Raw genomic sequence first — 25,822 nt, 5'->3', positions numbered from 1 at the left:
TCGCGCTCGACTTATCTCATTATATATCTATGTTCTTTTATAAGAAGAAAGCTAAGAAGTGACTGTCATATATATGTATATATATATATATATATGTGTGTGGGGGGAGGATTGGTTGGTGTGTGTGTGGTGCCCTTATAGGTGTGTGTGTGTGTGTAATTATGGAAAATTCAATTATTGTGTCCCCGCGCGGCCGGCGCCCCCCCACCTTTGAGGAGAGATTTCAGCACCCCCACTGAAAAAATCGTTCCCAGGTCCCTGTTATATAGGCCCTATAATCGATGAAAAGTCATGATCATCACCAGCATGACTATGGTCCAACCATGGTCCCAGCTAGCAAGCTGACGTTGGTTGGGCCATGCAATGCGGGGTGCCGATGTCGGCCACATTCGGCGAATATCGGATTCCATAGACCAATGAAAATTAGAATACTACGTATGTACGTAATAATACTGCGTACGTACGTAATAATTATCACGTACGTACGTAATAATACTGCGTACGTACGTGATAATACTGCGTACGTACGTAATAATGATCACGTACGTACGTAATAATACTGCGTACGTACGTAATAATACTGCGTACGTACGTAATAATTATCACGTACGTACGTAATAATTATCACGTACGTACGTAATAATTATCACGTACGTACGCAATAATACTGCGTACGTACGTAATAATTATCACGTACGTACGTAATAATACTACGTACGTACGTGATAATTTTTTTTTTTTGGTTGTCAAAAATGTCCGGTTTGGGGCTTCGTAGCATTATTTAATAAATAATGGCATTATTTAATAAATAATGGTTATTTGTATATAAATAATGATTATTTGTATATAATGGCAAACTGTAAAAATTGTTTATAAATAATGATTATTTATAAATAATGGGATATTGAAACAAAATTATTATTTATAAATAATGAAGTAGATATTTCATTATTTAACAAATAATCTTTATTTATATAATGGAAAACTCGAACATTAAATAATGATTATTTATAAATAATGAGAATAATGGTGCACTCGTAAAAAATTATTTATAAATAATGAAGTAGACGTTTTCATTATTTAACAAATAATCATTATTTATAAATAATGGAAAACTCAACAAATTATTTATAAATAATGAAAAACAAATAATCATTATTTATAAATAATGAAAAACAAATAATCATTATTTGTAAATAATGAAAAACAAATAATCATTATTTATAAATAATGAAAAACAAATAATCATTATTTATAAATAATGAAAAACAAATAATCATTATTTATAAATAATGAAAAACAAATAATCATTATTTATAAATAATGAAAAACAAATAATCATTATTTATAAATAATGAAAAACAAATAATCATTATTTATAAATAATGGAATGTCGAACTATTATTATTTACAAATAATGAAGTATTACTTGGAATTATATATAAATAATTAGAAATGATATTTTATATAATAGTAGTTATTTACAAATAAAATGTAAATTATATATAAATAATAGTTATTATTTAATAAATAATGATTATATAACAAATAATTGTTCTATATAATATTGGTACATTCGGCGCCTCATAGTTATATGAATTAACAAGTAGAAATTTATAATGGAGAACACAAGGACTTTAGCTGGAAAAAAATGATTTGAAGATATCTTATACCATGTTTACCTTTTTAAGTTATTTCCCCGGGGTCGTTTCCTTGCCCAAAACACCCCATAGAGCGCCATTGCGCCCTCCCTACCCACATACCGAGGCAGCGGCGTAACAGGGGTCGGTGGCCAGGGGGGGGGGGGGGGGGGGCAAGAGCCAAAAAATTTCCCGGTCATATCATGGAACAGGCAATGGCGTCATAAGGCAAAAATTTTGAGGGGGCGATATGGAGTATCGGACAAATATATATATATATATATATAAACGAGGGAGCGAGGCGAGCAAGAAATTTATTTTTTTACATTTTATTGCAAAAATCCAATTTTGTGAATGATTTTGCCATAATGTTAAAAAGATGATATCATATTCACCCTCCTCTCTTTCCTTTTTTCTCTCTTTTTTGTACGCCACGGTAAACATGATTTTTGTTATGATTGTGAGCATCAGTGCGAAGCTCTATATGTTCGAGGGGGCCGAGTATGGCGCTTCTGGCAAGAAGTAGCTTAATATAGGTCCCGAGCGAGCGAAGCGAGCGAGATAAAAAATCACCTTTTCATGAGAATCTAACATGAAGATAGATTTTAACGTGATATTCAGAAAAATATAATACACTTTCCTTTCTTTCCTCATTTTTTTTGTTTGGTTGTAGAACTTTTGGGGGCCATGGTCCAAACTCATCCATATAACAGTGCTTTATGGGTGGGGTCCAGGGCAGAGCCCCGGAACCTCTTGATATCAAAGCCATTTTAAACCCGTTACTGATGGCCACTTATTTTAATCAAATTGCGTGTATATTTATATAGCTTGAACACAACACATAAATTCAATGCAGTTGTGTATCGTAATCATCCAAATATTGTGAGGGGCACACCATAGCAAATGTGGGAAAATTTGTAAAAAGTCGCCAGCGAGGGAAGCGAGCCAGAAAAAAATGGCCTGTTAAAATGAAATTCTAATTATGTGATAGATTTTTACATCATTATAGCAAATATCATGTCATACTTTTTTTTCATTCATCTCATTTCGCTGCCTCCTTTATTTTCTTTTATTTCCCCTTGGCTGTGGAACCACCCCCCGGTACGCCAGTCCTTCAACGTAAAGCTTAATGCAGGAAGGGTCCATATAGGGGCCCGTTATAGAACCCATTAAAGGTTACAGATGAAGAGCCCCCACTGCACGGGGTCTTGACTCTTGGACAGAGCCTTTAGAGATTTAGCAAGTTTATGATAGACTTTCATACGACATTATGCTATATACCATCCATTTTTCTTCCCGCTCGTTATCTCAATCCTCGGCAGCCCGGTAGTGTACGTTATCTTGTCCCTATTCTTTATTTTCCAATTTAGATTTTGGCTAATTCCATTCTGCCTTTATTTCCCGCTTTTGTTTGCCTTTTTGTCATCTTCAATTTATTTCCCTGTCTTACTAATCATGCTAATGTATTTGTATATCGCGGCGAATTCTTCTTTCTCACTTGTTCTTTTTTCCTTCCTTTTCCCGTTATCTTTCCGTTTTCCTTTTTTTATGTTTTTTCTTAGTTTTCTTTTCCCTTTTCCTTTCCTCTTTCCTCTTTTTTCTTTCCTTTCCCTTTCCCTTTCTTCCCCCCTTTTTGTCTTTTCCCGTTTTTTTTAATTTTCCCGGTGAGCTCCGCCAGGGGGGGCAGCTTGCCCCCCCTGCGCCCCGCCTGTTACGCCACTGTACCGAGGACATCTTGATATCTGCTTTACACAGAGCTGTGGTTCACATGAAATGGCTTTGGCTTGATTTTTAGTTTTGTTAAGAATAGTGAGGATAAACAAGTATTAAATGAAATATGAAATGTGGTCCCACTGTACATGCTTTAAATGATACAAACTTAGTGAAAGAATGCTGAGGTGTCTGAAAAAAACTTTGCCTTCAGTTATATCCTCAGATCCAGCTGGCAAAAAAAGTAAATGTTGTGCTTACCTCGGGTTAAAATGTTAATTTCGGTGGCAAAGTTGTTACAAAATGTTGAAATGTATCTGTTTTTTTTCAATACGCTAAAAATACAAAAGAAATGCATGGAAAATGTACCACAAGGTCAGTTTGTTGGCGCCTTATTTTCCTCTGACACAGCGTGAAAATAAGCAGATCAGCGAGCTTTACAAAAATTGGCAGCGCTCAGTCAAGTGAACTATACTGTCAAAATGTTACTTTCATTTTATAATTGAGACCCAAACCTAAGAATGTATGTGAAAAAAATTATTCCCATATTCTACATTTTTCAATTCCCAGGGCTTTTCCAAAGTGTAAACTTTTTATTGATACGCACCGTACATATAAATCCTTCCCTTCTTTTGCGAGTTCCAAAGTTTGGTTTGAATAGCCACTAATGGTCCCTAGTTCAATTGTTGTAAGAGAACGATCACCACAATAATCTATCTTTTCACATTTCAATTTTCTGTTTTACGTGAAAAAATTGCCTTTTTTCCTCTAGTTGAAAAAAAAAGGTTGGACTTGCTCCAATTTTTTTTTAATATAGATTAACGACGGCAACATATATGTATGTTAATAAAATAAATGGAAATATGATTGACCGACGAGATAAATGGACGGAAATAGACACATAATTCGAAATATAGACTGGCTTGACTTGTTATTCAAACATCCTGACCTGTATTTCCTGGGTATTTTCTGCCCTGCCACACCAACAAACCGATTCCAGTCTAACTGTTCGGCCTTGGATCTGTTTCACTGTTATGTTATAACTTTGGGATTATTCTACAATGACATGAATGAATCCGAATCTAATCCGACTGATGATGGGGTCATTGAAAATAAATTGATCATGGATAAAGTTTCGATCGGTATGGAATCCGTTTCGCTGGTGTGACTATGGCATTAGCATGTTACGTTACAATGATACCAGCGAAACAGATCCCAAATCAGAGCAATAAATGCCCTTCGAAATAACGAAAAACGTTAACTGATCAATGGAGTTCATCTGTTAAGGTATCGATTACAATCCGTGCAACCCACAGGCCTCGAGGCTTTTAGATTGCTTTATTCTAACTATTTCCGATAATAACGAATTTTAGGCCGACTAAACCTTGTCACACCCCTTTATCCCTTGATAGTCAATCACAAGTGAGAATAATTTTACGCTTTCCTCCCTTCCGTTTTCCTTGTCTGTATATGATTCTGCCTTCCGATCATCTTGGCCAATAATTTGAAAAGTCACACGAAGCGCTACTTCAAGATTGCCAAGAATAACGCCATAGGGGCTACGGTCACACAATTGAAACCAATTATGCCACTGGAAATAACGTAACAGTTTTTCACAGTCTTTGGTAGGTTTCGGTGGTGTGAACATCATGTTTAAGATTCATACGATCGGGGTGAAAAAGAAGACTTGACTTACTCCAGTAGCCTGTATCCATGGTATCCCGCGTATCGAACCACTTCGCGCCAGTTTTAGGACAGAACCAATACGTTAAATTCGTTTGCTGGAAGCACCCAAGCCAGATATCCCTCCTGTTATCGCCGTATGCATGACGGATGAAATCATTTTCCTCGCTTGATTCGATCACCAACATGGTTGCGCTGTAATTATTCTTACAATTATCGGAATGCCATTTCCAATTTTCATCCATCGAAACGTACATGTAGCACTTGCGGCCAAAGATGTCCCAGCCTTGCTGACACTGAGTGTTGGTGTGAGAACCTTAAAGAAGAAGCGAATTACAATAATATAATCATTGATTTAACGCTGATGTGTCTAGGAATTTCCCCGGCATTGTAATCGTCTAAAGAGACACAGAGAATAAAAACCTAACGATATCCCTTCAAAAAACCAATATCCCCATTTTTTCTCGAACTTCGTCTCGAAGAGGCCCACCATAGTACTGTCCATATTTGACCGAATTCCTGGAATACTGACACTGTAGCTTCTAGTAAAAGTTGTCAACATGATACTTGCTTTAGAATGCAAGCTTATGATGTAAATTGGTGAATAATCCCCCCAAATCCCCCCAAAAAGAAATCCTAGGAACCATCATCCCTCTTAGACATTCAAATCTTTAACTTCGAAGGCACAAACGTGCTTTGTTGAATCTTATCTTCATGATACAGTTTTTGGCGAAACCGACCCAAAATCGAGAAAACCTTCGTGACAGACCATTGGTCGGTTTCGCTGTTGTGGCTTGAAATGTGACTTACATTCTGTATATGGTAAGGAGGTTGTCGGAGCTGTTGTTGTATCTTCCACTCCTAAGACCTCAGTGGTAGGCTTATCAGTTGTCATAGATTCCGTTGCCATAGCAGAACTTCCAGGAATATATGTCGTGTGTGCGGCTTGAAACAGATCATTAGTTTGAAAATAACAAATGTAATTATTATGCACACTTTTATTTGCTTTAGATATCTTTTTCTAATTTGTTAAGCCTGCTAATTTTAGTCAAATGTCAGGGCACAGCATTATTCCGAGTATATTCAATCTACATTGTGGAGATTAATGTTTTCCCCGCTTTTGCAAGGATCGCTGCTTTTGCAAGGGACCCTCTTTTACCAGAGGGCTATTCAAGGCTTACTAAATGAACCCTGATAATCAGAGACCTATCATATTATTATTGCTATTAAATTGTATGGACTTTCATGTTAGGCTTTTCACGCATCAGCTAAAAGTGCGGCCAAAGATGTCACTGCCTTGCTGACACTTACTGTTGGTGTAAGAACCTTAAAGAAGAAGCGAATTACAATATTGTGTCTAGGAATTTCCTCGGCATTGTAATCGTAGAAAGAGGAAAAAAACCTAACGATATACCTTCAAAAGACCAATACCCCCATTTTTTTTCTTGAACTTTGTCTCGAAGTAGGCCCACCACATTATTGCCCATATTTGACCGAATTCCTGGAATACTGACCCTGTAGCTTCTTGTAAAGGTGGTCAACATGATACTTGTTTTAGAATGCAAGCTTATGATGTTGATTGGCGAATAACCCCTCCCAAATCCCCCCAAAAGAAATAGTAGGAACCATCATCCCTCTTAAACATTCAAATCTTTAACTTCGAAGGCACAAACGTGCCTTGTTGAATCTTTTCTTCATGATACAGTTTTTGGCGAAACCGACCAAAAATCGATAAAACCTTCATGACAGACCGTTGGTCGGTTTGGAGTCGGTTTCGTTGGTGTGGCTTAAACAATAAGTGACTTACATTCTGTATATGGTAAGGAGGTTGTCGGAGCTGCTGTGGTATCTTCCACTCCTAAAACCTCAGTGGTATTAGGCTTATCAGTTGTCGTAGATTCCGTTGCCATAGCAGAACTTCCAGGAATATATGTCGTATGAGCAGCTTGAAAAAGATCATTAGTTGAAAATAACAAATGTCAGTTAACATAATTCCATGCACATTATTATTTGCATTAGATAACTTTTCTAATTTCTTAAGCCTCCTAATTTTAGTCAAATGTCAGGGGACAGCATTATTCCGAGTATTTTCAATCTGCATTGTGGAGATTAATGTTTTCCTCTCTTTTGCAAGGATCGCTGCTTTTGCAAAGGACCCTCCTTTACCAGAGGGCTATTCAAGACTTACAAATAAGCCCTGATAATCAGATGCCACCAGTATTCTATCATTAAATTATTATTACTATTACGTTGTGAGGACTCTCATTTCACGCATGAGCTAAACATCACAAATCAATCATTCAAATTCAACCCTCAAAACAATGAATTTTATCAACGTATACTGTATATTCTGACATTGCCGCATATTTACCAAGACTGCAAATTCCATGAGAGCATGTTTAAAAAAAATACCATAATCATGCCTGGTTATAATGCCATGTATTCACCTATGATTATGAAGTGGTGAGAAATTGATAACCTCCAACCTTGAGTTGGCGAATAATTTTGGAGGGGTTAATTTTTATAATTGAAACAAATTTGATATCCGTTCGGATATAAAATTTGTTTCAATTATAAAGATTAACCCCTCCAAAATCCGTAACATCATATAGCTCCACCCTCACAAATAAAAATTTCATTCACAACATTATGATATAAATGTAATAGGAACGAAACTTAATGTCTGACATCGAATTTTCAGATATCATATTTATCATATTTACCAAGTTTTCAAAACCATGGAAAATCTTTTACAGCCATTTGTCGATATACCCACCTGTTACAGTGTTACCAGTAACTTCAGTGACTTCATGGTTAACGCAATCGAAGCTATCCTCAGTCTCAACACATGAACTAGAATGAGGGCACGGATTTGGCATACAATCTGCAAAAAAATTTAGTTCATCTTCATGAAAATTGTGAACTAAGTTATTTTTATCTTATACGTAGGCTTAAATATATCGGGGACTAACGTAGCCAGCAGGGCCGGTGTATTGGTGGTAAAAGAGGAACGTCTTCACACACAGGCGCAACATATTTTCCCTCGCGCAAATACACACGACACAATCTTATTTATTTGAGGACGTGTGTTTCCGTCTCATGCACCCCAAAAATATAACTTTATTAATCCACTACCAAGACTTATTTCCGGCAAATATTAGCATGCTTTCCTGAAACCAGGGATGATTCATATCACTCTGCATACATAACTACAGTTAAATTTGCCGAACGGGAATTTATTTTTCTAACTAATGCGTTAAACTAGATGAAACGGTTAAAATGTGAATTTATTGGCATTATTATCTGGACGGGGGACGTTCCCGGTTGATGGATAAAATGTATTTTTCATAGAAGTAGGTCATTACAAACTTGTACACACGTGCAACAAAAAAGTGTAACCAGGCTAAACACACAAAGGCACGCACACACACATTATTATCCCTATACCCTAAACACAACCCTCATCCCACCGGGCAACCTCACCCACATCCTCCGTCGATTCCCCTCTCAGACGCACACCCCCACGTACACCCTTGCATATACACCCCCACACAAACGTACACGCACATACATACACACCCACACACGCCCCTCTCATGATCCTACACCACAGCGAAATTGTACTATTCCATTGCAGTGCAATAATTTTGCTGAAAACCATTATTTTCGTGGATGGTTTAAATGTCTCAGTAAGTACCTGGAAAGCGGCATACAAATATCCTCGGCTCGCCCGCATTGCTTGCTCGCCCTGGACAGGAAGTGATAGACGCCGATCTCTGGATCAATTTCAGAATAGTTTGGACTGATTGGCCGTCGGATGTCTGTTTAACGGGACAGAGATTCATATTGACATCACCTTCATCTACGCGTTGAAGTTTCCCTTCTCTGTAAAGGTTGATTGGTTTCGAACAGGTCTGATGTTTCGAACTGAGTGACGGTGGTATCATCGTAACTATGTTTTAATGGGATAAGAAAAGAAACTAGGATAATTTGTTTTTCATAGTTTAAGGCGTATAGCTATGCTCCGGCAACGGTGGGCATGTTGATTTTTCCAGGATTCCGACCCCCTATAAAAAAAATGGATGAAGGACAGGTGTTAATTGAATTTCTCTTTGCGATGAATTTCATTAGGCCTACACATCTTGTATGATTTTATGCCACTGACACATGGATTCAGTCATTTCAGTTATGTCTTACTTTTGCACAAATCGACTTTTATATCACAGGAAGTATAAACATCTTGAATTATCCTTACGATTCGTAAACATCCCACTAAAAATGACATTGCATTATTTGGGAGAAGATAGTCTTTCAGCAACACTATTGTTTTGTTTCCCGTTGCTTTCCCGAACCATGGACATATAAGACATGTGTAAGAAGTGGATGATAAACGCGAGCCTTATTTTGATGCAATAATAGTCGTCGTTTCCTTGTTGTGAGCATCTTTAATGAGACCATACAGGTGTTTGGCAATACCGACTACCGAAGCATGTTTTATTATTAACAAAGGAACATTTTCACAGTCTTGACGTTTTTTCCCGAAATTGGCTGATATCTTGTATCAGAGTATGCCTTTCAATCAATATATACTTCAGATCTGGAGCAGCAAAATAGAGAAACAGACGACTTGTTATTATCAAACTACAAGCTTCTGCACACACATGATGATAGTCATGTAGACATTTTTCATACCGGGAAAAGTTGTTAAGTACAAGGTTTTTTTGTTGATTTGTGTTCTAGATGGGTATTGAAGTAAATTCAGCTTGGTTGCCACCTTGGCAACCTTGAGCATTTTTTAATTAGCCTAATTAACAAACGATATGTAATATGCTACTTCTATTATCCCAGAAAAATTGAGAACATAAATAATATCATTTTTCTAAGAGGTCCTGTGACGAGCAAGATTCATAGCAATAATTAACATATTTAAGTTATGCAATTATCGTAATCAGCCTAATTAGCATAAGTGTAATATATACGTATTTGTGGATGTCTATCCAGAAAATGCCGAATACGTAGAAAATGCAACCCTTTTATGGTTTCTATAGCGAGGAATTCATTTATGACATTATTTATCAATTTTGACCAATGTAATTAGCATAATTAGCATAATGTGCTAATTAACATACATATGTGCAATATATATATATATTCCTTTGTCATTCAATATTGAGAACAACTGAAAACATAAATAATACAGCTATCTTATGGTTTTCTATGAGGAATTCTTTTGTGACATTATTTTTCCCTTTTTACCAATGTAATTGTTGTATTTAGCATAATTAGCATAATGCGCTAATTAATATATATGTGCAATATATATATTCCTTTGTCATTCTTTATTGAGAACAACTAAAAACATAAATAATACAATTATCTTATGGTTTTCTATGAGGTGGAATTCTTTTGTGACATTATTTTTCCCTTTTAAGCAATGTTATTGGTGTAATTGTCGTAATTATCATAATGCGCTAATTCACATATATTTGCAATAAATATATTCCTTTTTCATTATACATTGAGAATGCACGAATACATCTTATGGTTTTCTTTGATGAGGGATTCTTTTGTGACATTACTTTTTTCCTTTAAACCAATGTTTATATTGTTGTAATTAGCATTTTGCGCTAATTAACATATATTTGCATTAAATAGATTTCTTTGTCAAAGTACTGTCTACATCGGCCTGAAAACATTTGTAATATAGCTCTTCTAATGTTTTCTATGTTGATGAATTCATTTATGACAGTAATTTTTTCCATTTTAACCAATGTCAATGCCTTAATTAGAATAACTAGCCCAATGCACTCATTAACATCTATGTGCAATATATTAAGTATATATTCCTATATTAGTTTATATCGAGTGCCTGAAAACATGAAAAATACGGCTATCCTATGGTTAGTAATAATTAAAATATAGGTGCAATACATATATTTTGTTGTCACTGTAGTTATTTTCTCGCCTGCATAGCAGAGCGAGACTATAGGCGCCGCTTTTTGTCAACATTCAAATCTTATAAACCAAGGTTAAGTTTTTGCAATGTCATCATACCTTAGAAAGTATATTAACCTAGTTCATGAAACTGGGACATAAAGGTAATCAAGTATTACTGAACATCCTGCCTTAGTTTCAGGTCACATGATTAAGTTCAAAGGTCATTTAGGGCCAATGAACTAAGACCTTGTTGGGGGAATCAATATCGAAATCTTAACCAAGGTTAAGTTTTTGGAATGTCGTCATAACTTAGAAAGTGTGTGGACCTAGTACACGAAACTTAAACATTTCAGGTCACATGACCATGGTCAAAGGTCACTTAGCGTCAATGAACTTTGGCCATGTTAGGGGTATTTGTGGAATTGTCATCATAACTTTAAAGGTTTATGGATCTACATGTATGTACTTCATGAAACTTGAATATAAGTGCAACCATGTAGGCCTATCCTAAATATCCTGTGCGCATGTCAGGTCACATGACCGAGATCAAAGGTAATGTAAAGTCAATGAACTTTGGCCATGTTTAGGGTATTTTTATAACTTGGCATCATAACTTAGACAGTTAATATGGATCTAGTTCATGAAACATTTAGGGTTATCAAGTATGAAAGATTGTTTTGCACACGTGTAAGGTCACATGATCATGGTCAAAGGCCATTTTGGATAAATGGACATCGTATGAATGTTTCCTTATGTGAATATTTTATGCAATAGCTGTTTTCAAAGTAAAAACTGCTGCTATATCAAATCGCGTAATGCAGGCGAGACTGCCAGAGGCGTTCCACTTTAGCTCAATATGCTAATTAAGCTAATTAAAACATTAAAATTGTTAAAGGTCAAGTCCACCCCAGAAAATGTTGATTTTAATAAATAGAGAAAAATCTAACAAGCACAACACTGAAAACTTCATCAAAATTGAATGTAAAATAAGAAAGTTATGACATTTTAAAGTTTCACATATTTTTCTCTAAACAGTTATATGCACAACTCAGTGATATGCAAATGCGAGAATCTTATGATGTCCATCACTCACTATTTCTTTTCTTTTTTATTGTTTGAATTATACAATATTTCAATTTATACAGAATTGACAATAATGTAGAACTTGACTGAACTACATAATGTTAAACAATGTTAATTCCACAAGTTCAGGGAGGAATAAAGCTCGATTTCAAATGACATGGGTGAGAAAATCAGAATATTTCATATTTCAGATAATAAAATACAAAAGAAATAGTGAGTGCGTGATGTCATCAGTCCCCTCATTTGCATACTGGCCGGGATGTGCATATAACTGTTGTGTGAAAATAAGCGAAACTTTAAAATGTCATAACTTTCTTATATTACATCCGATTTTGATGAAATTTTCAGTGTTACGATTGTTGGATTTTCCTCTTTTTATTCAAATTAACTTTTTGTTCGGGTGGACTTGTCCTTTAAAAGTGAAATATAATATCATAAATGAATTCCTCGTCATAGAAAACTATGAAATAGCTGTATTATTCATGTTTTCGGGCATTTTTTTTATATAAAATGACGAAGGAATAAACATTTATATGTAATTATATTGCTCATATTATATTAATTAGCGCAGTATACTAATTTCGCTAATTATACAATAACATTTATTAGGGGGTAAATAATGTCACAAAAGAATTCCTCATCATAGAAAACCATAAGATAGCTGTATTATTTATGTTTTCAGTTGTTCTCAATTTAGAATGACAAATGAATATATATATATATATTGCACATATCGTCGGAGGTCATCCGAACCGTCGTATCAGTCAATTTTGGTCAAAAAAAAAAAAAAAAAAAAAAAAAAAAAATTTTTTTTGCAGAAAATTGAAGTACAAGTCCTACTCTATTCATAACTAAATTTCTAGGCAGCAATTTATTTTATTTTCTCAGATATGAGAGGATTTTCACGGCGATGCCATACATTTTTAAAATAAAATGCGAAAATCCCATTGGAAACGTGAACCGTAACAGAGCGATACGACGTTTTGACTGACCGCGATATCAATGCGCGCGGTCAGCCAAACTGTCGTATCGGCCACATGCACTGTATTGACTTTGCACGTGAAAGGCGATACGACGTTTTGACTGACCGCGCGCATTGAAATCGCGGTCAGGGTTGTTGAATTCCCTATGGCGTTTTTGTACGGGGGAAATCTAAACCGCTCAAACCGAAATTACAAGCATGTAGCTCTTTTGCGATATTTTCTCTGATCTTTGCTTTTGTGTAAAAATGAGGATACCATTGTCAAGTAATTGTCTTGGTCTTTCCAACCATGTATTTTTCGAGCAATGAATATGTTTTACGGCTGGGGAACTAGATGTGAAATTTATAGTAAACTTTGAAGTCGATTTTCTCTGAAATGGGTTTGCACCGTCGTATGTGTGATACGACGGTTCGGAAGACCGCCGACGATATGTGTGTTAATTAGCACATTATGCTAATTATGCTAATTACGACAATAACATTGGTAAAAAGGGAAACATAATGTCATAAATGAATTCCTCGCCATAAAAAACCATAGGATAGCTGTACTAATCATGTTTTCGGGCATTCTCGATATGAAATGACAAAGAAATATGTATTTTTATATGTATTACACACATATCTATATGTTAATTAGTGCATGATGCTAATTACGGCGATTACATTGGTTAAAATTGAAAAATAATGTCATAAATGAATTCCTCGCTATAGAAAACCATAGGAAGGTTGCATTATCTACGTATTTGGGCATTTTCTGGATAGACATCCACAAATACGTATATATTACACTTATGCTAATTAGCTCATTATGCTAATTAGGCTGATTACGATAATTGCATAACTTAAATATTTAAAATATTGTTGTGTATCGATTTATCGTCACAGGACCTCATAGAAAAATGATATTATTTATGTTTTAGTCTTTCTGGTTTAAGAGAAGAAGCATATTACATATCGTACATATGCTAATTAGGCTAATTAAACAAAATGCTCAAGGTTGCCAAGGTAGCAACCAAGCTGAATTTACTTCAATACCCCTCTAGAACACAAATCAACAAAAACACCTTGTACTTAACAACTTTTCCAGGTCTTGTACATGGCCTATGAGACCGTCTACTGGACTATGAGCTAAAAGGGAGGAGAGAGACACGGCCTCTTCATGCTATTTGCCATGTATTTCTGGAATATTATGAAAAAACCTCTTGGAAAAATGGGATTAAAGCAATCAATCAGGATTATTCTCTACCTTGAAATATGCATTGTCCAATTATTTATTTATTCTTTTTGATATAACTTATCTTGTTTGTATAATAAACCTTGATTGTTCTTTAACTTCAAACTTTGTAGGGCTATACGACCGGACCAACTCCAAATCGGGGAAAATGTGGATGACCCCCCCCCTCCCACCATGCCTACGCTCATAAGCTAGATTCCACACTTTTTGTTTATTTGTGGAATCGACACTCACAAATAATTTCAGTTTTACCCAGTTCCTATCTTCTTAATCTTATGATGCATAATTGATAGATTTCTCACTTCCGCCAACATTTCATTTAATTCAATTTCATGAAATTCGTTTACGCACACACAGTTCGTGACTTTTGTTCGTTGTTAACATGATCAACGAACCTTGCGTAGGTTGGTGTTAATTCTTTCGTGCGTGTGTGGGTGGGTAATGGTGTGTATATGTGTGTGAGGGTTTGTGAGCGGGCAGGGGTAGTATTTACTATAACGGTGATATGTTGATTTTGGTGCACGTGCGTCAGTGTATCTTTGTGCCTGGTCGAGAGAGAAAGAGAAAGAGGGAGGGAGAGAGAGAGGAGGGTAAGTAGTACTTTCTTATAAGATGCTCATACAACATGATGGATTTTCATATCTTATATTTAGTAGTATTGAAAACTATTCAAAAATAAACAGGAAGGATACTCCATAATATTTTTTTTTCTTGTCAACGCGACAACAAAAAGCGATTACATCCATTACATTTATGAATACACAGAGAAGAAAAATAATAAAATAATAAGTACCCATAAAATAAAACAACCTTTCAAGCGAATTAGGCGCCTAGCCCTTGCCCGCCAGAAGACTTGAAGGCGCCATCATTAAATGATTCCAGTTAGCGCTACGAGGCTTCCAGCAGGCTCTGAGCCAAATTATTTGCACCCCACAGGCGTAAAGCACAAATATATCAAAACACACACACACACCCACCCTTACACACACCCACAACAATATCTATGAAATTCCTCAACATTTCAGATTACATTGCAACTCATCGTCAATCCTTTCCTATTTGAGTCATCATTATTGCTATTAAGCTTTATACCAAAAACACATGTACTTTCTCTCATCATGCTCATGTTAATATAATAGACAGATGTGGGATTTAGACAAGATAGACAAGATATTTGTATCGTTGATTTCAATAGTTCCTACCCATGAAGAAATGCCTTTTTTTTTTAGAAACTTTGAAATATATTAACTGGCTTTTTCCCAATGTAACATTTTGAAACTCCAAGGGATTTGTGAAAACTAAAAATCAAGTGATTTATCTTCAGAAACAAGTATTTGCACAACAAAGCCAAAGGCAGAATGAAAGTGAGAGAACCAATTTGGTCACCAACTCACTATTTCTTTTGCATTTCATTATATGAAATATGACGTGCTTAGATTGTTTCCCTTTTCAAAAGAAAAAAAAAGGACATGGTTCATTCCACCGTAAACAAGTAGAATGGTCATTAGTGTAACGTAATGTTATATGTGGGCAAAAAATTATTTTTTTCGAAACTGGTGGATTCTATGGCGATCGATTTTGACTGCTGAAAACAAATCCGACAAACATTTTGACCTGTGATGTAGTTCTGTATTTGTTATTATATTGGACAATGGCATTTTTGCCCTATTTTCACATCAAACGGCATAAAAGGGTGTTATCTTCAAGGGTGCTGAGTTCTAATATTATCATATCTATGGAATTAGAAGTATTATCATGGTGATGTATTAAAAAAAATCAAGATTTTTAAGGAAAAATTAATTTGCAGAAAAAACACAATTTGAGCCTATATAGCATGAATGAGAATGGTGACCCTTATTTACTGTTATGAATTACAGTTATGCACAAGACATCAATGATTTGTCTATATGCAAGCCAGCTACATTATCATCTGATATTGTATTAATGCAATATATTTTCACTTTCTCCTTTTTGAAAGCCAAGTAGTAATATAAATGCCTTATGAAAGTTATGTTTGAACAGAACACATGCATATACAGTACTTACAGAGTTTTTAATTTTAACATAGACTCAATGCATGTGCATTTAACATATCTTGAGAAAAATATTTTTGTTACAGATGTCACTCTGTATTTATATCTCTGTCCTCAGAAGGGGCATCATCCCACCCCCTCCCGAGGGGAGTGTTTCATCAACATTTTCATCCGACAAGTTGTCAGGTCTGACAGTTATCCTTGAGAATGGTTGGCTGTTACCATAGTAACTCTTGGATAAACAGTACTTGTCGGATAAAACCGTCTGACAAGTCCTTTAAAAAAAATGCTCCCCTGGATGGCAGAAAATATTAATAATTCAGTACCAACGTTTGAAAGGGTTCCTAGCCAAAGAATTCAGTACTTGCTTATTAATTTCTGTTACGGCATGATTAATCAAAATTTTCATCAATTTAGTAACTGGCATGTATATATTAACACGGTCTCTATATATTCATTCAGAATGAATGCTTCTCGTGCTGTTTTTACAATAAACACAATGAAGTCTTGTCATATTTCCCATGATAATGATGGAACTGCTGGGCATCAAAATAGAAATGGGTGATCACGATCCTGTATACAAAACAAGAATAGGAATGAAGATTTTCCTTTATCGTACATTATTTTGTTGAGTTTAGGAAGATATAGATATAATGTATGCAGGCTCAGATATACGTAAGAGAAAGACATGCTGCTTTAAAAAAAAACAATATTGAAGCAGTAGAGAGGCAGATGCCCAAGACTGACTACTTCAGAAAATCAGACAATGATCATGACAATGTCACAACGCTCCTCCGTGTATTATAGCTTTTGGTACGAGTCGTAATTTATGAAAGCCAGACTACACTATTAAAGTTACCGATTGATCCCTTTCCAGGAACATTTGCTTGTAAGTAGTGAATTTGAAAGCCAGGAGATATGGGATCTAGAAATGATTGACTCACTGTTCTGAAGAGGAGAATGCATTTTGATTACCGGTATATAGAATCAGACTTTCTTGCAACTCTACTGTTGAACATGTATCAACGAAATAGCACGTACAAGAAGGAGGAAAATCTTTAAGTATCTGATCATATGGCCCACTGACTAAAAGTATAAATATTGGCAATTCTCTCTAAAAAAAATAAAAGGCTCCTGGATGAAATTGTTAATGTTTTGCCCACGATACATGTAGCTCCATTATATTATTAAGATAAGGAATGTGAAAGCTGCTGATGAAATTCTGTTTAAAGTTGAAAAAAATCTGTGAAAACCCTGAAAGGTTCACCAAGAAACACACCTATTTTAAGAGATAGTATCACTGATGACATCAGCGCCTTGCTACCAAATGTAGTGTAAATAATGCGTATCAAATCATGAGTAAGCCTTCAAATAGAATGCATGACAAAACGGAAATTTTATGAAAACCCTTAAGTATTTTAACAAAATTAATGAAAATGTAAATTGTTTTCCCTAAATTTTGACAACATCTTCTGATATTTGTGTATTTATTCATTTTTTTTTATAACGTGGAGCTACTCTCCGAAGCACTGAAAATATCCTATACATGCAGCGATTTAAGTAATAGTTTCAAGACCTGTATGCGTCTGAAATCCTGGATAGAAATATAATTTTTTTTTGGGGGGGAGGGGGGGGGTAATATTTGGCCCAAAAAATCCAGTTAAATGCAGATTCTTTCAATTGAGAGAGTACAACTGGAATATTTGTATTTGTCTACCAAATTGCCAGAAAAGACATGATTAGACAAATTACAAGCCGTAGTTGCATGAATATTTGCAGTCGATTTTCAGTCATTTTTACCAAAAATTGTGATTCTTCACAAAAAAAAGACAGTACTAATGACCAAACATGTCTGTTCTTATCTGTTGTTGGATTCAACAGCCATGAAATCATATATTTAGACAATTATTTAACAAAAATTACCCCAAATGCTGTTTTTCAGCCAAAAGCATCATTTTAAATGACCTAACTTATTTGATTCATGTATTTTTGTGCTCAGTGACCATGAAAACATATAGTTGGATACATTGCAAGCCTTATTTGTATAGATATTCAAGGATTTACACGTGAAAACACTGATTTGGGAGGAATTTGGGGGCCATTTTAAAAAATCGCTCGGAACCAATATCTGACGTATTCTAAAACAAAAATACTTATTAGATTTGTGTTTAGCAGCCAAAATGGCAACAGAATCCACTTGTTTTAAATTGAATTTCCAAAAAAAGATTTAATTTGCCCACCCCTAATATTGTGAATAAATCAGTATATTCTCTAGCGTAAAAAAATGTAAAATATATTTCACTTTTTTTATCTTTAAATACTAAAGTGAGTGGGTGACATCTTAGACTCTTTAATTGCATATAAAACCAAGATATGAATTTTTAAAGGGAAAATGTAGAATTTTTAATTTTTTCCTATTTAATGAATTTTTCAGTTTTATTTGCTTATTTGATATTTCTATTCAAGTTTACTAGCTGTTGAATTGGACTCGATCATTAATATTTTGTTCAATTTTATGTTGATTGCTGTTTCGTCATCCTATACCTGTACATGCTGTATACGGACTTATCAAAATTTTAAAACCGTGATACTAGAGTCAATTTAAGTTAGCAACATGATACGAGATATGTCAATATTCACATAAGAATAGAAGAACATAGCTGAGCATATTTACCAACTACCATGATGGCCAATGAAATCCCAAGTCGACTCATTTTCGGTTGAACCTGTAATTTATTAAAAAGGAAAAAAATACAGACAGATATTTATTTACACATTGTAGATAGTTCCATCATGGCCTTGGAAAGTGGATATGCTGGATGGGCTGCTACTAAGATTTGAGAGGCAATAACCCCTTTTTTTGTATTTCATTTGCTTTTCTGACGACAACCCACAGAGCAAATTCCCCAGCACTATTTGAAAGTCGTTCCCAGTGCCCTGGATATTTCAGTCACTAACTATGAAATACAGTGTAATAGGTTTCATTGACACGCATTGGAATTGCGATAAGTTATCGAAATCCTCTGATTCGGCTGAGCATCATTAATGAAATCATCGACAGAAGTTTCACGAAAAGACCCCTTTTCTTTATATTTTTGTTTGTTTGTTTGTCAAAGTTGCAACTTTCTACTCGGTTGCGGGTCAAAAAATTATATCTTAAATTATCATCATTGAAACTGTAATTTCATGAAATTCCATAATTTCGTCTTGATTATATTTATCCTAACGTTATCATAAACATTATCATTATTTTTCATCGTGATTTGTTTATTGTAATATAGATATGTAAATAAATTCCCTCGTAAGAGGTTCAAAGAAAAACAAATAAATTATTATTATTCGTTACCATACACAAGAATTCGTTATCATCTTTCACTTCTATTTTCATGCCATACAATTTATCATACAGGCGTCCCACAACAAACGAAACCGAGATTTATCGATGGTTTATCATAACTTAATCACAAGTACAATAGACAAGTGACCTACCATTGTAAAGCTTAGAATCTCCTCTTTCATCTGAAATTAGATTATTTCTCATTCACGCATTAGTGAGCAAAAACAATTTGAAGAAAGGATACCAAAAACTAATTTGGCGGGGAGTATCTGAATTTCAAAAAGAAAATCACATTCCTAAAAAGTTCAATATCTGCTCTTTTATTTGATACCTTAATCACTGAAAATGGTCAAGAATTAAAAAACGTTCTGTTCCCTCGAAACAATGCTTGTATTTCCATAATTTCATTAAATAAAGGTGCTTTCACCGGTTACCCACAGAAGCTATCGCACGGTTAACAAAAGACTTAATGCATGGCTGATCGTCAACAAAACGGAATGTCGAGTGACTCGGAACGCTAGTTTGTAAAACCTCTTCATTTTATTAAATTATTGAAATTCAAGCTTTATTTCAAATAAGCAGAACTTTGTTATTTCTTGACCATTTTATGTAATTGAGGTATCAAATTAAAGAGGAGATATTGAATTATTCCAAAATGTGGTTTTCTTTTTGAAACCCAGGTACAGCCTGCCAAGTGACTTTTTGATATCCCCTCTTCAAATTGTATTTGCTCACTTATGCGTGAATGAAAAATAATTTAAGTAATTTTAGATGAAAGAGGAGATTCTAAGCTTTACAATGGTAGGTCACTTGTCCATTATATTTGTGATTAAGTTATAATAAATCATCGATAAATCTCGGTTTCGTTTTTTTCTGGGACGCACTGTATAATGGTGCATACAACACAAGTGGTGATTATATTTTGATGATGATGACTATCCTCACTAGTTAAATTGTGGCATTTCATCATGGACACAAATTGGGAACTCATTATGTTATCAGGGGTGGTGATACGGGGGGGGGGGGGGGCTGGGAAAGGGTGCGACCATTGCCTATGGTTTTCTTTTGCCTGAGTTTTTCAAGTAGTGAAAAAAATGGTGGAAAGAAAACAAATTATATTAACATCATCATGGACACAAATTGGGAACTCATTATGTTATCAGGGGTGGTGATACGGGGGGGGGGGGGGGCTGGGAAAGGGTGCGACCATTGCCTATGGTTTTCTTTTGCCTGAGTTTTTCAAGTAGTGAAAAAAAAATGGTTGAAAGAAAACAAAATATATTAACAGAGGAGTAAAAGCTCTCTAAATCACCACTTTAATTCTTTAAAGGAGAATGAAACTCTTGGAGCAAGTTAGCTTTTGTGAAAGCAGAAAAATCAAAGAACAAGATCAACAAAACTTTGAGAAAAATAGGACTAGCAATAAAAGAGTTATGAGCATTTGAATGTCGAGATCACTAATGCTATGGAGATCCTCCCATTGGCAATGCGACCAAGATCTGTGATGTCACACACGTACAACTCTCCCATTTGGACACTGAAAATATACCCCAAAACATATCTTTTTGCTCATTCTAATCATATGACAAACGATTCATCAATGATATAATGTTGTGAAACCTCTGTACTTGTCCTCTCATAAAGACAACACCTCACCTTGTGATAGACTCTATAAAAGTGAGAATATAAGTGAAATAAGTACTAAAGTAATGAGGGAGTTGTACGTGTGTGATATCACAGATCTTGGTCGCATTGCCGTTGGGAGGATCTACATGGCACTAGTGATCTCAATATTCGAATGCTCATAACTTTCTTATTATTCATTCAATCTTCCTCAAACTTTCAACAATATGTTTCTTTGATTTTTCTCTTTGATATGGATTCAGCTGGTTTCATGGGTTTCATTCTCCTTTAAGTAATGAAAAGGTCCGTGTTGCCCCCTCCTTTCCCTATCGAAATACCCTGGTGCCTATGGTATGTCTTAAGCTAATAATGAGACAAGCAGCACACTGAGGGATGATAGGGAACAATGATATATTATTTATATACAAATTCATGAAAATTCGTGCTGCTAAACCTATTACATTGAATCAACAATGTCAATTTAAGAATCACCATAAAAAGTAAGTTAAGACTTTTAAACTTTCATAACTTTGTAACTTCGTAATCGATTTTGATGGAAGCTATTAGACATGTTAGAGACAGCTTCTCTCTTGTCATGTAACTTGACATCTGCCTTTGGTTTTCATCTCCTTTAAGGTTGCAGATATCATACCCCTTCATAAGAAAATGTTATGTAACAAATTATATTCATGCAGAATTATTTAACCTCCGCGGCGTAATGAGTATAGGTTTTTCAAAGTTCAAAATATTCGAATTAACAATAAATGTATGGAAGGTTAAAAGTGCCACTCAGATGTTCATATAATCATCTCGCCATGTCTACATCTCTCAGGCCAATGGATAAGATGACGAGATCTCGGATCTCGTCATGTCTACATCCCGTGGGAGAGATGATCAGAGGGCAAGATCTGGGATCTCGTCATGTCTACATCTTTTAGAAGAGATGATCAGATGGCAAGATCTGGGATCTCGTCATGTCTACATCTTTTAGAAGAGATGATCAGATGGCAAGATCTGTGATCTCGTCATGTCTATATTATCTTTTAGAAGAGATGATCAGATGGCAAGATCTTGGATCTCGTCATGTCTACATCTTTAAGAAGAGATGATCGGATGGCAAGATCTCTAAATATTGATTTTATTTCAATTATTTGGGTCCATATTTATATAGATATGTACATATGTGAAAATTTGATTGTGCTATTGATTATGTACATATTACTGATTCAATTATAACAAATTGTTTATTATGACAGTGTCGTTATGGAAAGCAGTTTTTAAACTGACAATGCCACCCTGTATAAATAAACTACAAATAAATAGTCAGAAGAAACATGGTAAATTTCATTCATCCATTTTATATTACGTAAAAGTACATGCAAAGTAAATAATTTTAAGATCGAGACTGCAAGAAAAGCAAATTAACTTCATATTACTGTAATCTGGCTACAATATGTGAAATCGGATAGTAGCGGACCGTGTCCCGGAGGAGACAAAGCATTGGAGGGGCACTATTGTTTGTGAACAATGCTGTGCCCCCCCCCCCCCAATGCTTTGTCTCCTCCGGGTCACGGTCCGCCACTTAACCGGATGTATACTGAGATGATAAATAACGTAATCGAGCAAAGTGGTATTCAAACAATACCAGTTGAATTACAATATTGAAATGATATTTAGCAAAAATTAAATATATAACAAGAGTAAGTCAAAATGTCAGCTAGTCATCCTGGACATACTTACTAGAAACAAATTATTTCATTATCATTAAATGGTGTGGATCTTGAAAATAAAACACCATATTCTTTGTAATGCATGTCCTCGATTCTAGGTAAGTTTACTTACCATGTTACAAGGGGCTTCAGACGAGCATGCGAGAGTAAACTATGACGGTTTGTTCAAGCACCCAATCTGTGCTTCTTCAATGTGATGTATATTTCCGAATACCGACGCAAACTCTTTGTGTGTGTTGCCAACGTTATTTAATTAAAAATAACGACTGCACTCTTTTGTTGAAGTATTTTTTTTTATATATTTGCTTAGCTACCATACCACTGATGAAATACCGAGTTAACGCACACGCGCGCGCACTCCCTCCCGCACACTACCATCCTCCCTCTGACACACACACCCACACACGCACGAACTCACACGCCATGCACACACCTAATTTTTTTTCAACCTATATAAGCGCACAAGTGCACCAACGCACCCTCACACACCCACCCTGTCAAGAATGAATAAGATCACTACGTTTTGCCCAGCATGTATAACTTGTATGCATAGCTAATAGGAGTACAGGTGCTCAAATTCATGTGTTGTTCTATATTGGGTTTGGTGTACTTTCTGAGCAGATTTTTTTATTTTTTTTACTTCTGCTGCTATGATAGAAAGGTGCTGTTTTCCCTCATTCGCATTTCCTATGTTAAGTTATCTTTTATTAAAATTACGTCACAATGCACAAGGAATAACGCGTCCTAAACGGAGCTTGGTTTCGGAGACTAAATACTCATGATACTTGTGAATATCATATGGCAATCAAAGTGCTTTGATTATTGAATATTTTTTTTACTACAAAAAGAAAAATACAAATTTGATTGGAGGGGAAAATCTAAAAGATAGTAAAATAAGAAATGGTTTAATTTTTTTTCTTTTTGTTTCACACATTAGGCCCACATAATTATTGTCTTTAAACAATATTGTGTTTTATACATAATTCTGGCAGAACGGAATAGATAAATAAAAGAAATGAAATATCACAATCTGCACCTCCGTTTCAATGCTGCACTCTAAAAAAAGATAGTAAAAATTTACCCAATATTGGGTAGAAAGGGAACATGCTTTTTTGCTTGGTATTTTCCCCCCCAATATTGGGCAAAATGCATGTTTGAAGGACGAATTTCAACGCAACATTGAGTAAAATTTACAAAATATTTAGTATCTTTTTACCCAACAAGCATGCATGTTCCCATTTTACCTAATATTGGGTAAATTTTTTTTTTGCGTGTGCCATTAATTCCATTCAGATAAAAAAGTTTTGAGAACTCAACGTGACCAGTTCAGACTATTTGCTTCATGCGTGACATTGGTAAATATAGAGATTCTATTTCTCATGAATTTTGGAAGACAACTGGGACAACAAAATTTCATTGCAAATTAACTTCTTAAGTATCGCTCTTCATAATATAACATGAAATAATAGATTCTAGATGTTGTTAATCCTTCAGAATATTGATGAAGGTCTGTTCTTTCCTTTTAAAACCCCATAAAAATCAAGGAAAATTGTCAGAGAGGATATCTCGATGGGCAATTATTTGATGGAACGCTTTTTCGTGTCTCCTTTACGCAGCGGCGTAACAGGGGTCGGTGGCCAGGGGGGGGGGGGGCAAGAGCCAAAAATTTCCCGGTCATATCATGGTATGAACAGGTGTAATGAGGCGACTATTTTGAGAAGGCCAGATATTGCGTATCAGGCAGAATTTCACTAAAAAAAGTTGCGAGCGAGCGAAGCGAGCGAGCAAAAATTTTGACCTAATTAATACAAAAATCCAATTTTGTGATAGATTTTGATATCCAGAGAATAATATATTTCACTCTTTTCCCTTTAGATTCCTTTTTTTGTGGTCTGAACGCCACTGTGAACAGGATTTTGTGCGGCAGTAGCGTGAAGAGTAAAAAAAAAAAAAAAACGAAGGGCGCATTATAGCACATGTGCTAAAAAGCTGCTTCATATAAGTCCCGAGCGAGCGAAGCGAGCGAGAAAAAATCACCTTTCCCTGAGAATCTAACTTTGAGCTATTTTTTATTCAGTAAATAAAATTCAGTAAATAAAATCATATCCTACACTTTTCCTTTGCTTTTCTTTCCTCCTTTTGTTGTTGTTCTTGTTTGTAGAACTTTTTGAAGCCATGGCCCAACCCTTCCATACACTGTGCTGTGCGGTTGGGGTCCGGGGCGCAGCCCCCGGAACTTCTTGATATCAAAGCCATTTAAACCTCGAAGATTGCCGCTATTTTAATCAAATCGCGGGCATATACAGTATATAGCTTAATTTTACACAACACATTTATTCAACCCAGTTGCGTAATGAACCAAATATTTTGAGGGAGCAAAACATTGCAATGTGGGAAAAATTTGTAAAAAGTCGCCAGCGTGCAAAGCGAGCTGGAAAAAAAAAAGCCTATTGAAATTAAATTCTAATTATGTGATATATTTTTCCATTATATTCAGCAAATAACACATTTTATTGTTTCCATTCATTTCATTATACGTTGTCTCATATAATTCTCATATAATTTATTTTATTTCCTCTTGGGTGTGGAACCAAGACCCCCCCCCCCCGCCTGTCTGCCAGTGATTGAACGGGGGGCGTTATAGAGCCATTTGAAGGTTATAAATGAAGAGCCCCTACTGCGTGGGGTCTGGGGCAAAGCCCCGGTAGCTTATTTGCATAAAATTTAGCAAGCTTAAAGCACAATGTTGTATGCAGTCCATTAGCTTTTGACTAATTACATTCTACCTTCGTTTCCGCAATTGTTTGCCATTTTGTCATCTTTTGATTTA

At 35.3% G+C, this 25,822-nt stretch overlaps 1 protein-coding gene across 1 annotated transcript; it reads right to left on the bottom strand.

Moving 5' to 3' along the window:
* Positions 1–3,442: 3,442 nt before the first annotated feature.
* Positions 3,443–6,972, bottom strand: LOC129258676 (uncharacterized). The gene is made up of 3 exons (XM_054896908.2): positions 6,841–6,972; positions 5,844–5,978; positions 3,443–5,349 (listed from the first exon to the last, which is right to left on the bottom strand). The coding sequence occupies exons 1-3, from the start codon at positions 6,941–6,943 to the stop codon at positions 4,964–4,966; spliced, it is 624 nt and encodes a 207-aa protein (XP_054752883.2). The 5' UTR covers positions 6,944–6,972; the 3' UTR covers positions 3,443–4,963.
* Between the last annotated feature and the right edge of the window lie 18,850 nt (positions 6,973–25,822).

Source organism: Lytechinus pictus, chromosome 4 (genome assembly GCF_037042905.1).
Source record: "Lytechinus pictus isolate F3 Inbred chromosome 4, Lp3.0, whole genome shotgun sequence".
NCBI classification, from domain to species: Eukaryota; Metazoa; Echinodermata; class Echinoidea; order Temnopleuroida; family Toxopneustidae; genus Lytechinus; species Lytechinus pictus.
The sequence above is the reverse complement of the archived record's forward strand: the minus strand, read 5'-3'. Positions and strand labels throughout refer to the sequence as shown.

Excerpts from the sequence above, each read along its gene's own strand:
- LOC129258676 (XM_054896908.2), bottom strand. The coding sequence starts at position 6,943 with ATGGCAACGGAATCTACGACAACTGATAAGCCTAATACCACTGAGGTT. Across the intron at positions 5,979-6,840 it reads CTCCTTACCATATACAGAAT|CCGCACACACGACATATATT; the intron begins GTAAGTCACTTA and ends ATCTGTTTCAAG. Across the intron at positions 5,350-5,843 it reads CTCCTTACCATATACAGAAT|GTTCTCACACCAACACTCAG; the intron begins GTAAGTCACATT and ends TTCTTCTTTAAG.